This window comes from Melozone crissalis, unplaced genomic scaffold, assembly GCF_028551555.1.
Source record: "Melozone crissalis strain CALT ecotype California unplaced genomic scaffold, PUWL_Pcris_2 ptg000006l_1, whole genome shotgun sequence".
Classification (NCBI taxonomy): Eukaryota; Metazoa; Chordata; class Aves; order Passeriformes; family Passerellidae; genus Melozone; species Melozone crissalis.
The window spans coordinates 16705209-16721208 of NW_026535784.1; the positions used below are offsets into that span (position 1 = coordinate 16705209).

The 16000-nt window shown below is 39.1% G+C and overlaps 1 protein-coding gene across 4 annotated transcripts in view; it reads left to right on the top strand.

The window, feature by feature from the left end:
• The first annotated feature begins 4970 nt into the window (after window positions 1–4970).
• The window catches only part of TBC1D1 (TBC1 domain family member 1), a 92814-nt gene continuing 81784 nt past the window's right edge, over window positions 4971–16000 (top strand). For all 4 annotated transcript variants that reach the window (XM_054295765.1, XM_054295767.1, XM_054295769.1 and 1 more), the window contains exon 1: window positions 4971–5487. In XM_054295765.1, the coding sequence (XP_054151740.1) occupies window positions 5071–5487 (417 nt within the window). In that variant the 5' untranslated portion in view covers window positions 4971–5070. The remainder of the gene's footprint in view (window positions 5488–16000) is intronic.

The following is a 16000-nucleotide window of genomic DNA, read 5'->3' on the forward strand; positions in this document are numbered from 1 at the left end:
TTTGCTTAGCTTCTTGAAGGGGAGGAAAACTGACTTACAGAAACTTACATAAACGAAAGCTGCTGTTACATCCTGAGCCTGACATGGAGTAACTGTGCAGTTGTTACTCAGAAGAACTGCAAAGGTCGAGGATGATGGCATCTTTCTGTTCAGCTCCCGGGTCAAACTCTCATTTATTCATTGCTGTGTGAAAGCCCTGCCTGCTTCCCTGCATGACACATCTTCCAAGCTCGTGAGTTCTGCTGTGAGTCCCAGCACTCCAACTGCTACCAAAGCGGGAAAGGAGCTGGAGGAAGGTGAAGGGTTGCTGAAGTCTGCAGTTACCAATGTTCTGAACAATAGTTTAGAACTTTTGGCTGTTTGTCTGTATTGAATTTAGTCCAGTTGAGAAGAAAGGACAAAAGAAGGATAACACTTCACCACTGTCAAAGTTTCTGCTTTTTTTTTGGGGGGGGTGGTGTTCTTTTGGTTTAGAACATTCTCTCTCCTCTCTTTTTTCTGTATTAGTTTGAGCCTATCCCAGATCTGTCTTGTGTTCCTCCAGGTACACAAACCTGATTTTCAGTACCTCACTTTCCCAGGTTACTAACACAAAAACCTCACAAGATTCTCCTTCCTAACCTCAAAGCTTTACCTGACCCCATCTAACTAACTGGCACCTGGAGCCAATACCTTGCCCTTGAAGTGAGAGAGAGTGAGTTTTGAGGAATGCTGTCCTGAATGAAGCAATGCTGCTTAGACATGGGGTCCAGAATAGAGAAATAATAATTTGTATAGCTCTCCCTTTCATGCTGTCTTGTGTATGAAGGGGTCCCTTTTAACTTGGTGGCATAACATGCTGAGAATGTTACTTGACTTTGGAGAGCAAGAGGCTAATTTTTTTTTTAATTCAGTTGGGGTTTTAAACACACACTATCAGATTTTGCTAGAGCACGACCATCAGTGTATTGTTGCATGCTTTCTAAGCCCCTCCACTTGTGAGAAGTGGCTGGGTTGATCAGAGCAAAAGAGAAGCTGAGGACAAAGGGCACACATATGTTCCCACGTGTATCTTCCACACTAATAAGTCAGCCTGGTGTTCCCTAGTATAGAAGGCAGGGATAGATAGATGATTGTGGTTTGTGAAAATATCTTATGTGTTACAGTTTGACTGGCTGTTTTTGTGCTGATAGAGCAAATACAGCTGAATCAAAGCAGGCTAAACAGTAGGAGCAATAAGGTTCATATTCTCTATATCTCTGTAAACTGTGTCTTAGCTGCAAAGCTGTCACCTGAGGAGTGCCACTCAAGCTGTTCTCAGTTTTGAGTGCACAGACAACCAACACCCTTCAAAAGATGCTGGTGGAGAGGAGAAAGAGGAACTGTCCCAGTTATGTCTGTGAGCACTGGGAGAACAACTGGAGACATCCAGTGTGCTGAGCACAGCCCAGAGTAATGAAGCTGAGTGGTGCTTAGAGCTGCCAAAGGAACATCAAAGTTGAGGTAGAAGAAAACTAGTGGAGAGCTGTATTTTTATATCTTTTCCATTCCCTTTTAGGATTAGAGGTGAAATAAACCTTTAATAAGCATGAATTAATCAGACACTTGGGAGGAAGAGGAAACTTGTTTGAGCCTACTGTACAAATGTGTATGGTAAACTCCCATGGCACCTGCAGAGCCAAATTTCAGAGGGGCGGTCAGAGATGGCTAAAGTTGTTAAAATTCCAAGCAGTGGAGTCAGGGCAGACATGGATGGGCTGAGAGCATGGCTACTCTTTGGATGTAATGTGTGCTTCATTTTAAGGCTGGGAAGAGGCCTGTTGAGAAGAACAAAACTATTTTTAGGTCTGAATTAAGCATATACATAAATACTTCATGGTCTTGAAGTAAAACCTAGTCCTCAGTGGAAACTTGAAGGACATTAACACCAGCAGCTTGAAATTGGCATAATTTCTGGTGGGATTTGTTTACAAATGACAGGAGGGGGAAGCAAAGAAAGAATGGCTGGGAAAGGGAAATGGAACATGCAGAACAGTAATATACAGAATGATACGGGTTAGATAAGGAGATTTCTGATGCTGCTAGATTTGTGCTCTGAGAAACTTGCACTTTCAGCCTCTCCTAAACATTAGCAAAAAAAACTAGCATTTTGACTTCTACTTAACTGGTTTGATTTAGTAGTAAGTGTTTTTCTTTGGAAATAACAAATTGGAGTATTTATGCTGTTGACTTTGCAAGGTGTTTATTTTTGTTAAAAAGAGATGAATGCCAAGAAGCTTCACATTTATATTAAATACATTCCAGCAGTGCAGTGTTTGTTTTAGTATGACATAGTATCAACCGTGGGTTTTTTATATACTGTTCAGTCCTCAGAGTTAGCATGCAAAATAATGTAATATATTGTGCTATCCATTTCTCTTTGAGGCTGCATTGCCTCATAGTTCAAGAGTAAAAGAGCAAAAAGAAACTTGAAAAGTTGCTAGAAATAAGGGTGACTTTGTTGTATTTCTACATGCCTTTAATTACGTTTTTTTAAGAAGGGGTCTCAGAAAACACAAATAAGAAATTGGCTACAAAAAGTATGTGGCTAATACATCATTGTCTGTATGGTAGCTCACTTCTCTTGTTTTCAACTAAGAATGAAGTTTTCCAAGGCTTTCTTATCTGGAGATTATTATCTATACCACAAAGTGACAAGAACAGTAGAAGATAAAACCTCGATTTTTATGTAGTTTAGACTACACAACATGGTGGTTATGAATTCATCCAATCTTCCCTGCAGTTGCTGAACTATTTTTCACTGTTGCAGTTAAGGAGAAAAAGCTTGTAATAGTTTGTGAAAGAAGAAACCATTCTGATTCTTGGCTGAAGGAAAACTATAATGGTGACTGTGTTTAGCAGTCTGTGTTGATAAGGTATAAAAATGCTTCCTGCAGCTGCTATCCCATTTAGAACCACAGAATCACTGATGTTGGAAAAGATCTCCAAGATCATCACGTCCAGCACTTGACTGAACATCGCCAGGTGGATTGGATCATAGCACCAAGCACCACGTCCAGTTGTTCCTTGAACACTTCCAGGAACTGTGACTCCACCACATCCCATAATGCCATTTCATGTAGGATGTAATGCATTCATATTAATCTCAAAGATGCTTATTTTCTTGCTCATTTGTGAAATAAACAAAAAGGCCTCCCAACTGTAGTATACTTAAAGTGAGGTGTACAAATTCTTGGTTTTCATGGCTCTTTTTCCCACACCTCCCATGCCCAGATACACACAGAGAAGTTTATGAAAAGACTTTAAAAAATTTGATCTACACATCTAGAATGCTATTTATTATTAATTTGTTGAATAGTATCTTGAAAACTTGCGCTCTTGCTAAATTTGCTATTCTTGGAGCTAGTAATGCTGGCACAGTGTTCGTTTGTCAAAAGATGAAAAAGTTTCAAAAAGGTAAATGTATCCAAAGATGATTTCTGCAGCTCTCTTGTTTTTACAGTTTGCCAGTTACTGCAGAAATATTTTTCCTCAGTGGGACATTTAGAGATTAGTTGCATTTTAAACAGCTCAAAATTAATTTCAATCTTGAAATTTTTGGGGCTTTTTTAATCCTGAAATTTCTCTTCATTTTCAACAAGATGAAAGATTGTTAGAACCTCAGTCTGAAAATGTTATTATAAGAGCAAAAGGAGGACAAAGTTCAGTGGAAACTCTTGAGAAAAACAGTGCTGATTTTGATCATGCTTGTAGATGAACAAAGAAAATAAATACTGTTACCACAGTAAACAGATGGCACTTATTCAAAACTTGTTCAAATGTAATTAAAATGTTATTTAAAGATATATTGGTACTATTTATGTTGTTTTTAATGGGTCTTATCATGGGAAACTCTCATAAGACTGTTGGTAAGCTAGTGTCCTTGTATTTAAACACAGGCAATTACAGGCCTGTCAGCCTTGCATCAGTCTCACACAATAAAATGTAACAGCTGAAGCTAGGGCAATTAAAGAGGAATTAAAACATGGTATATAACAAATGCCAATCTTTGTGTTTTCATGGACTGCATTTAGTGAAATGGAATTTGTAAAGAAATGCAGTTATTGGATTTCATTACTAAAAGCACTAATACATAATAACAGTAGTGGTCATGGATGCTGGCTGTAACAGGGTTTCAGCAGGGTTGTGTGTAACTTGGTATATTCCATTTGATATTTTAAGAAATGAAAATGATACAATGTTTGGCTAACATTTAAGTATTTAAGTATTCCTGTCTGGCTGACCAGCGTTAAAATGCAGCCATAATTGTGATTGTCATCTGGTTCCAGAATGCTGTAAGGATTGTTGCTTGTGACTGCTGTCTGACACGTTTTTTAGTGATCACTCTGTTGACTGCTGCTAGCATTTTTGCATGACAGTGATTTCTAGGGTGTCATTTATTGAAAAAATCTGTTTGAAATAATCACTGGGCAAACTATACCTGAGGAAACAGCTTCATGTTAGTAGCCAAATTCAAAGTTATCCACATATGGACAAGAAAGTTGTCAAGCTGACCCTTTTATTGCCCAGATGTAAAGGGGTCTTAGCAGGCAGTGACTTCAAATTGTCATGAAGGTCAGAATAGCTCAGCTGAGTTCTTCCTGTGATAACAGGATTGAAATAGGCCCGTGTGATCCACATGTGCCTGCCCATGAAACAGACACTGGCTAGAAAGAATGTTCATTGTGATTTAGTTACTCATTAGATAGTTGAGCTAAGGTTATAAAGCAAATTTTAAATCAGCACTGTCTCTTTTCCAAGCAATGTATGTATTACAATTATGTTTGTTGGATCTGAAATAGTAAGGCCCAGTGTAAAGAGGGGGGAACTTGCTAGATGGGCCATGGTGGCTCTCTTCTAATGTTAAGCTATTAATTTTTTGTGTTATTGAGAGTTGGTTTTTCATAGAGTTCCAGCACCTACATAACTCTTTCTTTTCCTTTCAGAACTCTCCTGTTCCTTAATCCAAGGAGCCATCCAACATGCAGATAATGTCATTCCATGGAACTGAAATATCAATGAATTAGTTCAGGTTCCCTAAAAGACTGCAAAATGGAGCCAATAACTTTCAAAGTTAAAAAGTGTCAAACATCTAGTGATTTCTCAGCAAGTTTCAGTCTCCAGCTCGTGGGTTCTCTCCCGGTGCATTCCCTAACCACTATGTCAATGCTGCCTTGGATTGTGGCCGAGATCCAATTGCTCAGTGCAAAGTCTTCCAAGGAAGAACCCAGCGCCAGCCAAATTCGACTTTGTGTTTCACCAGCCAGTTTGCGGTGTGAGCCAGACACAGGGGAAACCCAGCAGTGGGATCCTTTAATTTGTTCAAGTTTATTTGAATACAAGCCACAGCAGGTCCACAAACTGATTCACAACAGCCACGATCCGAGCTACTTTGCTTGTCTGATAAAGGATGAAGCAGCAAATCAGCAAAGTATCTGCTATGTATTTAAGGCTGATGATCAGACAAAAGTAAGTAAAAAGAAAAGAGCTAAAGCAAGCATCCCTGGAGCTGCTTTTGTGCTGTTTGAATCCTTTCACTACGCTGTAAAGCCTTAAAGTTGTACTCACAATTAGAGACCACATCTCATTAAAACTTACTCACTTTAGTTGAAGTTAATTGCTCAATGAAATTTGAGCAAGCTGCTCAATATGTGAAATGAAAGATATGTACATCTCCTACAGGATCAGGGCCTGAATTTCATCAGCTTAAAAACCATTTTAGTTTGTGATGTGGGTTGAAATCTTGACCCTCAAGTCAGTGAGAGCTTTTCTGTTGATGTCACTAGGGCTAGTATTTCACTCTCAAGTCACTGTGAACTTTATCTAATCCTGCACTCAGACCTCTCAAATTTCTGTTTTCCTGATGTGACTGGGAAACAGAGATACCTCCTTTCTCAGAAAGAGGAGAGGGTAGTGTGGAGCCTCTATATGTATCATATCTCTAGCAACAGGACCCTGTGGAAACCTTTTCCTAGTTCTATAATTCTCAAAGCCTGGCAGGCAGTTCAAAGAGTGGGAGAAAGGCACAATGTTTGCACCTCTGTGACATGCAGGCTTGCTGCTGCATAGTGTGAGACAGGAATTGGGTATGCATGTCTGGCAGTGGGTGAGATTTGGCTTAGTCTGCATTTCCTAACCAGTTCCTAACCAGTTGTGTCTTTGCTGAAAAAGTGGAAGCTTTAAAACTGTTGATCTCTTCTGTTTGAGAGTGAGACACTGGTTCTCATGAATGAGTAAAAAATGAGTAAGATTTAACACAAAGTTATTGTGAACTACTGAGGACAAAATGATGATGTATCCTTCACCTCTTGAATGTCAACTCTGGTCTCCATAATGTTGGAAAACAGAATGCTCACTTGACCCATAGGAGGTGTCCTGCTGAAGAACCCTGGAGGCATTATGTGAATGTACACCACACATGGGATTTATGCCAACTTGCCCAATAGCAAAACGTTGTACAGTTCCAAATCCGTGGTCTCAAGCTTACAGCTCAAAACATATGGAAACAGCTTTAGTTAAATCCCCCCAGATAAAACTGCAGTTCCAGTAAATTAAAAGGCAAATACATTGTAAATCATAAGCATTCAAGTGAAAAATCCTGTCAAGTTAAATGTGGAATACCAAGTTTATGTATGTAAGAGCAGAAATAAGGAATAGTTATTTCAAAACTTGGCATTGGATAGCAGCTGGTGATGCATTTTTCAGTTTGCATCTGCATTTACTTGTGCTTGTGATTTTCCAGGATTATTGTGAAAACACAGTACCGATCACCTCCAGTACATTTTTTTAAGCATTTTCTTTTGCAACAAAGGATTCAAGTACTTTTTCTTTATGTTTGATCAAATTCCTGGACATTTTTGAAATGATCAAGAACAAACTAAGTCTTTAGTTAAATTTGCAGATGTGTCTGCATGTTTTTGGAGGCAACACCCACAATTTTTGTATGCCTCCTTTAACTACTTAGCTCTAGGTTCACACAGATGTCCATCCTTTCAAAAACTGCCTTCCACCTGGTCTCTTAACTTGCCTCGTGTGTAAGAGTTGTTTCTCTTGACCTCTTTGCAGTCTAAGTAGACATCTAATCAGCATTTGTGGACCTATGTTTTAACAAAAGGGTAGTGGAAATGCCAGGTGTTCTTATTATCTAAAGTGAAACCCTGCCTCTTTTACTTACATTTTGTGCAATTTCCATATTTTAAGTAAGTTCTTTGTGCTTTGTAGGGTGTTGTTACTTTGCCCTGAATATGGTCATACAATGCCTTTGAGCTAACTGATGTTTGTGTATTTATCAGGAGGAGGGAACTGATGTTACCTGTTGTGCAGATGCCCAACTTGAAAGGATAGGGAGTGCACACATGCCTTTGTTACAAATTGAAGGAGCTGTTGTTAAAAACCAGTGAGTTGGAATGAAGGATTTAGGATTGTTAGTGCAATTTATGTTCAGTTTCTGAAGAAATAAATTTTAGAAATTGAACTTTTGCAGCCTGTGCAACTCAGCAGATTCCTGTGCTGGCACTCTTGTTTGTAAGAACCCTTTTTTTCCTATTTGCTTCAGGTCTGTAAAAGAATCACAGCAGTCCTGATACATTTAATAACAGAATTTACATGTTCTTTACAGTCTTTAGCCAACAATCTTGGACATTCAGACTTTTGTGATAATTACTAATTACAATAATATTTTAAACTGCAAGAGCCACAATTCTTTTTGCCTGCATGTATAAATCTGTAGTAGGGTTGTATTTGACAAAGAGTTCTTGGATTAAGTCACGTCTGACCGAAGATTTGAAGTAGAAGGTAATTTGTGGCTTTGCAAATAAGTTCTGTTGTATATCCTCACCTTAAGATAAGTAGAATAAAAGGGGGCAGAAGTGTGTCTGTGGGAGAAGTACAGTAGGAAGATTAGAATGTTAAGACAAAGGCAGTTGAGTAGAAGACTAAACAATTAAAGCCTTTAAGAGGAGGATAAGAAACTTGGAAGTCATGCAGACAAGTATAGCACTGGAGATGGTAGAAAATACAGAAATCCAGGAATGGTCAGGCTTTGAGCATCAGCATTACAATCCATTAACTGTAGTTTTATGCCTTCATAGATAGAAATTGAGCAAGAACATACATCTGCTTAATGAGGGATTATTTTACTGTTTAACATGAGAGTTTTGTTAATGTTACTGGGTCATATTTAGCTCAGCTCTAGAGTTGATGGAGGTGCACGCAATGCCATGCAATGTTTTTCCTGAATACAAGGCTCTTGGGTTCTTGTTGCTGCATTTCCAACATAGCCACTTCAGAGAAGAAATCATAGACAGGTAATTAACACTAAGTAATGTCAGGATTGTTTGCAAGGAATTCTTTGTTATCCTGCTCTGTAGCAGTGAAAGAAAAGGTAGTGCCCCATCGTGGTCTTTGTCTTCCCTCTGTAGGATCTGCTGTAATTGTTGCCACTGTACCATGATGGCAATGTGTGGCTCACTTTCCCTGCTGGAAAGCAGTAAGTAGGGAAGGATGAGATGACATTATTTGAAAAGAAGCATGTGAATATGGAGATGATTTCACTCTACTTTGTGCTTAAAGGATGCCTAGAGGGAGCTTCTCTTATGGATTAGAGTCTTCTTTCCAAGTCAGTTTGTCAGACATGAGATCTGCTGTGTTTCTTCCTTCATATATAACTTCAGTAAGTTTCCACTAGTTACAGATAGTGGAGTTCCTTATCCTTTCACCCTCATTCTGCAGAGGTTCTGCTGTGGCCTCATGATTGAGTAATTTCTGCCTGAGGGTGGGGCTGCAGCATTAATGAATATTCTTTGTAGGTGCTCAGGAATGGAGCTGGATTCAATTATATTGCCTGCAGGGAGCTTATGAAGGCTACTTATAGGTCAGGTGAGTAATGGTGGGGGAAGATGGGGAAAAATTAAATCTCCCCTAAATCTGTTTGCAGAATAGTCCCTTCAGGATAAGAATGCAGCCTTGCTGAGCACCTTGGTGAGAGTGCTTGCCTACTGTAGGAGTGCAATGAAACCATACATGCTCCACCCTCTGTGTCCCCCCCGTGGCCTCTGGTCTGACATTTGCTTATGTGCTACAGAAGTGGGATGCTGTTGATACCACTGTTGTTGTTGAAAACTATGTACTTTAAAAATTATTGGCATTTTAGTCCTGCATTTGAGATGTGCTAGTTCTAAACTGTTTGGTACTGCAGGTGAGGTGTGCCATTCCTTCCTGAGCTCATTCTCCCCAGCTTTCCTTCTGTATGAAACCCTGTTTTATCACATCATTCCCTCCAATAAGTGAAAGAGATAAATAATGTGAGGTTAAGGGCATACTGTAGCAGGGATTCCCCCTCCAGCAGATGCAAAGTACCCAAAACATTACAGAGGATGAGTAATTGCTGTTCTTATTTTCAGCTTGGAAAAGTAATTCCAGATGTCATTATGTTGATCCTTCTTTGGTGTATCGAATAATTTGTTTTACTTAGGTATATTTAATCTTACTTGATGGATGTTTGGGCTGGCAAATGGAACATGGGTCACTAGTTTATCTGACTCATGCCCTGAGTTAGTTTAGATTTAAGGCAAGTTAAGGTTGTGCTGTCCTTTATTATTGCTTTTATATTTATTGTAAATGCAGATTAACAGTTCTAAATTTAATGGTTTCACAGAGGTCTGAGGACATTCAGTATCTCAGCCTTTTCCCATGTCCTGTGCTCCATTCAGCAGCAGGCTCACATTTTCCCAAGCCTGTCTTCTGTCACCTACATAGCTATAAAGACTTTACTAGATTCAATTCCAGGTTGACTTCAGCTTTCCTGATCATGTCTCTGTCTTGGGCTGGCAAATTCTTATCGAGGCTCTCTGGAAACTGGCTGGATTGACTATGCCCTGCTGTGTTTTTCCTACAGCAGATATTTGAGGGGTTGAAGTTCCTCATCAGGACCAGGGTGTGCTAATGTGAGGCTACTCTGAGCTGTCCATAGAGTGCATCATCCACCTATTCTTTCTGATCACAGGCTAAAATAAATTCCTGTATGTGGAGCAGAAATTGGCAGACAACACTGTCATTTTTAGGGGTTTTTTTGGTGAAGCAGATGCTCAGAAGGCTTGAAAGTTTCCCCTGTTTTATTTTGTGATGTGAACTGGAGGTTTAGAGAATTTGAGGGAAAGCCTAGAAACTTGAGCCTGATGTCTTGCAAGGAAAATATTTCTGTGACATTACTAATGGAGAACTGGAGTATGAAGAAAGGTAAAAAGTTCAGGTCAGATTTTTAAAGGGTTACATTTTGTACTGGTGTTTTTGTTTGCATGGGTTAGGGTGTTTTTGGTCCCCAAGAGTCTGTGCACAAGTTGTCATAACAGCCTGTAATATATGCTTGTGTTTACCAGAGCAGTTAATGCTGTGATGGCAAAACACTGGGTAGAACTTCTCTGCTTAATAGAAAAATAGTGCCTGTGATTTAAACAGGATCACAGCTGCACAGGAGATGCACAAGTCTGTGTGGTGCTTCTGAATCTTCTCTGTGGTGTCATCAGTCAGGGACAGCTTTTGGCCCAGGCAGCTGCAGGGTGTTACTGTGAGAGTTGCAATGTCTGTGTGGTTGCAGCAGACGGGGACGCCTGCTGGAAACCTGGGCCTGTTGATTGACTTCACCTGTGCCAAATCTGCCCCAAGGAGAGCCCATCTCCTTACACTGAGGAACTTCTGGAAATGTAGCACCTGGCCTCTTGTGGAGCTTTTTAGTTACAACTGTGATGCCTTCTGTTGTCTGATGTCTTCGGGTTTTTTGTTCACCCATTGCTTCAACAGTTATTTTGCTTTTAAACAACCTTCACCTACTTTCATGAGTTAAAATAGCTTACGCACTTAAGTAGATCACGCTGTCTTACCTGGAATGCAGCACTCTGTTACATGTTGTTTATGATCTGATTATGTGCTGAAGAAGCTGGTTTCAGATAATCAACACTTAGCTCTCTGTGAGGCTGCACAGAGCTGAACTTCACATTATTCATCTATAAAAGGAATGGCAGGGGCCCAGTGAACTCCTAAGCAGTTGTTGTGAGGCTTGGCTTCATGGCTGCCTATTCTTACACAACTTGTTTTTACTTTGGACTTTAAGGTATGGCCTCACTAAGTATCTATTTTTAATAGCACCATTCCCTTTCTTAAAATAATTCAGGGAAGATAATTTTAAAGGTAGAGGTGATCTTTTTTTTCTGTATTTTACTGCCTGATGAGTCAAGGGAGATTAAAACATGGTTCTTGTTTGCAAAAAACATAAAACACTGAAACAAAATTAAATAACTGGACCAATGTCAGTGCAAGTGAGAACTTAATTCAGCTGTTTTCTGCCTCCTTATGTACCTTTGGGGGTTTTGATTGAATCTGTGTAATTGAAAAGTGCTAGCACTGCTTTTTGATTTAGCACATCTCTTCTGTCTCCCAAATACTAACTGAAGAAAATGTAAAATACAGAAGGAGAAAAAAAATGCAGCAGAACAAATGAAAAATCCAATATATATTTGTGATGTGCACATACACAGTCCAGTTTATAAAGTAGGTCAAAGTTTAGCTGTGTAAATCCTAGCAGAATATCCTGTAAAATGCAACCAACCAGCTGTGCTCTCAGTACTCTCACAATTAATCAAGCTTTACAGGCTTCTTGAGCGTGAGTGTGATGACACCAGTTCTATCCTGGGATCTGTTTGAACAACCCATGTATGTGAGCTATTCTGTCAGGGACCTTCAGTGGCCTGTGACCCGGTCCCTAGCAGCATTATTCCGAGCCTTTATGGAGCTCTTGTCAAATCTTTGAGTGACTTTGTGACATGCTGCATCAGCTAAGTGCTCGTGTGTTTACTCTCATTTTATAAAAAATATTGTGGGATTTCCCTAAACCTTTTGTGATTGCCATATGGAGGAATTAATTTGTGCAATATCAGTGCTGCTGAATTACAGTCAGAGGTAATTTCTGAGCAAGGAAGATGAAATTAATCACAAGATTTGCAAAAAGAGTTGCCTATTCCCTCTGTTACGGCAGCAGCAACATAAAAATTATGTATTCTTGTGATTTCATATCTTAATGTAATAGTTAACTTTATAGTAAACTGCATCAGATGGCATTTTTCATGTATTTTTCAACTTAAATAATATTGAAAGTAGCTGTGTTGTACTTGTGATGTTACATGCACTTGATTTTAGGGTAAGAGTTCATGCCAAAGCTATTTATTGTTCAAGGCTATTAAGTAACAAGGAAGAGTTGTTCCTTCACTTTTCCTGGTGGAGATTGTAGCAGAAATACAAAACAGTAGAACTGAGGCAAAAACATAATTCGTGGATTTATGATGGCCTCTCATCTGTTTACTAATCACTCTTTTTGTCTTATTTGTGGCCTGTGATGTCCAGCACAGGTAACTGGAGCCATGAATATCTAAGCATCCTCTATATCTGTAGAAGAGTTTTCTTTAAAAGCTCCTGTTCACACAGAGAAGAGCTTCTGTACATATCTCCAAAGAGAAGCTCACTCTTAACATCTTAACCAAGTTAGAGTCAGCTTTTCGTGGCCTTGTAATCCTTTGTTTGCTGATTTGCACATTCCCACCTTTCTCCCAATTCTTTATACTGTGGTATCACTCACTGGTATGTTTCAGAGTAATTTGAATATTCCAAAGGAAATGTGATAAAGTTTCAATGAAATCAGCATCCTAACATGATCACAGAACAGTTTCATGTGCACTGTGTGAGAGTCAGGGCATAGCCACCTAGAGCCTGACCTCAGATCCCCAATTCACTCAGTCTTAAACTGCTGTGGGGTTTTAGTTCAAGTGTAATCTGTGATGGTACACTGAGGAGATTTTATAGCTGTCCTCTGTCAAAAAAAGGCAATTCTGTTATTCTTTTCTCTTCTGATCCATCCCTTGGTGTTCTTCCTTGGTGTTTTCCCTTGTGCTGGCGCTAATGTTTGTCCAGCTCTGTGTTGAGCTGCTTTGGGAGCTAAGGTAAAAGAAATTAATTTCATTTTTCTCTAAAACCCATTTGGTGCACCTTGCTAGATCACCATAATGTTTTTTGTCAAATTTCAAGTAGACATAAATTTATAAATAAAAAATTTTATAAATAAAATATTTTGGGACATGGCTTTCATAAGCAGGTGAGGGAAAGAGAGTGTCACACCAGGAGTACTCCGAAGGGATTGGGCTGTGGAGTAGAAACCTATTGTTCTTTCTTTGTAGGATGACATAGATCTTAAAAGTAAGACTGTGAGGATGGAGGTGCAGAGACACTTGCAGGCCTCTTTGGCCTCTGCACACAGAGCCACTGTGTTTGGAGCACAGTGCTTGTTACACCAAGGTTGTGGAGTCAATCCCCATATGGGCCATTCACTGAATAGCTGCACCTGGTGATCCTTGTGGGACCTTGCCAACTCAGAAAATTCTCTGAAAGTGTTGCTGACATTGAAATCTGTCATGCTAGTAATGTGTGAGAAGAAATCACTGCATACTTGCCTAATGAGTCCAAAGTAGCCTTGCTCTAAAAAGACAAACATCACAGAGTGGGTGGTCGTCAATTGGGAAACTGTCTATCCAATATTGCCTAAAGACTAATCATTTTAAAAGTCCTCAGCTTCACAACTTGTAACAATAACAAAATATTTAGCAACAAAGTTATCCAGCTCACCTTACTGTGGTGCAGTAGTCTGATTTCTGCGAAGGTGCTGGATGCGAGACACAAACGAAGGGAATGAGTCCCTCAGTGCCTTGCAGCCTCATCAGTGCTACCACTTCAAACAAACGCCCAGCAAGCAGACAGTGATGGGCAAATCAAAAATCCCAAACCAAACTGAGAGACTTGTGCCCATGGAAAAGTTCTGATTGAGAAACAGAAGGAGTGTGGAAATAAAAATTGTGTGTACAGAATTAAGAGTTCAGAAAATATTGTTTGATTTGTGGCAATATTGAATATAAGCTGCATACACACTACTATATAAAGAAATACTTAATGATGAAGGAGCTCCAGTGTATTTTCTGAGTTATCCACTGCTGAGGCTTACTGAAGTTAAGACTAGAAGAAGTTTGGAAGTTTGAATGCTGTTTTGTTGATCTCTGAACTCAAGCCAGAAAGTCTAATCTAGACTCACTAGATGGTTTTTATTTTTATAAAATTTTCATAATCTAGACTCACTGGATGGTTTTTATTTTTTGTTTAACTACTCAACACTCTTAAGTAATACAAAGTATGCACAGTTGTGAAGTTCTTAAATTAATTTTGTGGATACTTGGTGCAATGGTAGTTGTATGCAATTTAAAGCCAGAAAGTAGAGAGGGGAGGGAAACTGCTTTGAAAATAACAGTTTTTATTTTAAAAATCAGTCTTACCTTAAACAGTGTTAGTTGTTGTGATGCACAATACAATAACATATTGAGGACAGTGATTTAGTTAGCAAAACTGAGAAGATAATTTTTGTCAAATACATGAATAAGCAAAGGCTGTATCTGTCATGTAGGTTAGTACAGTCTCTACAGACAGACTCAAGAGTGGTTCTGGCTCCTATCTGGTTGACACCAGTTATCTTTCCTCAAGACTAATAAAACCAAACCCCCCTTTTTAATTTGCTTTGCAAGTTTCATTAGGAAGCTTGGGCTTTTGCTCACTTGGAGCTACTTAAACATGGACATTCATGTTCAGGAAGTTGTATTTTCTTCTTTTCAGATTTTAAAATGCAAGCTATCCACATTCAAATATGAGGATGCCAAGTCATAAATTTTGATACTGAGTAAATCATCTTCCTGAAATAGCTCCTTATGTTTCCATGCAGTTGGCTTTTCATTTAGAGTTTTGCCTTTCCTGGGCTGACATTTATGCTGTGCCCTCAAGGTCATCAGATGGGGGCTCTTTGGCTGTAGTGGAGCAGAAAACCAAAGCAGAGGAGGCATATATAACTGCTGTATTTACTTTAGCAGCACAATCTCCCATCCTGTCATATGTCAAAGTGAATAATGGTAGAAAATCATTGTCGTAAAATCAGTGCTTTCCCTTGCCTGGTGTAGACACAGTTGTTCTTTATTTCTGTTTTTTTTACCCTCTCCATGGATGTCAAGTTATGGGAAGGGCTGTGGGAAATATTTTCCTAAAGAATGATTTGTGTGACTGGACAAATACAGGCTTAAATGGATATGTGTGTTTGCCCTAAAGGTTGATCATGGAGGATCTGATACAAGGATTGAGTGGATAATGCCAGCTTATACTTGGTTTGTCCTTTGTATGAAGCCGCTGGTCAATGTGGACTTCCCCTTTCTTTCTCACCCTCCCCCACTTTTTCCAGAGTGACAGTAATTGAAATCTATTGCTAGTCATAAAAACTGCTTCACTGATGATGATTCTTCTTGCATTGGATTAAGTTTGGTCCTTCTGCATAACTAATTGAACACTTTTCATGTGCAAGCTTCTTTAAAAGACCCCCACAAAACTAGCTTCACACAGGCAGAATGTGCTTCAAAATTGTATTTCTAGTAATCATTATGTGGTTTGTTGTGTTACTTTGTTCCTTATATGCTATGTTTCTACTTACAATGTGAAGAACTTGCACAGGAAGAGGGAATAAAAGCTAGATTTTATAACTCCTCATTTGAGATTTTTGGAAGCTATGTTCAGCACAAAGGTGTAAAGCAGAGCTTGCACTGAATATCTGGTGGTGTATTTGCATCTAAACCTGTGGCTAACTGAAATGGAGGTGGTTTTTTGAGAGTCATAAAGCAAATTGTACATAAATCTTATTTCTGAGTCTTTGAGGCTGAGTTCTGTATGTACTTTAACTTCAGGCTAGGTCCTTTGAAGGCAGTGGATATACTTGCAGCAAGACTTTGAACATGCTTGTAGAAACTTGCTTGGTTAGCACCTATAATACATAACATATCATTCAGCTTGGTTTTAGCCCTGGATTTTTTTCAATGACAATTATGTTGTTCACATAGAAAAAGAAGGTTCCCAATACCTA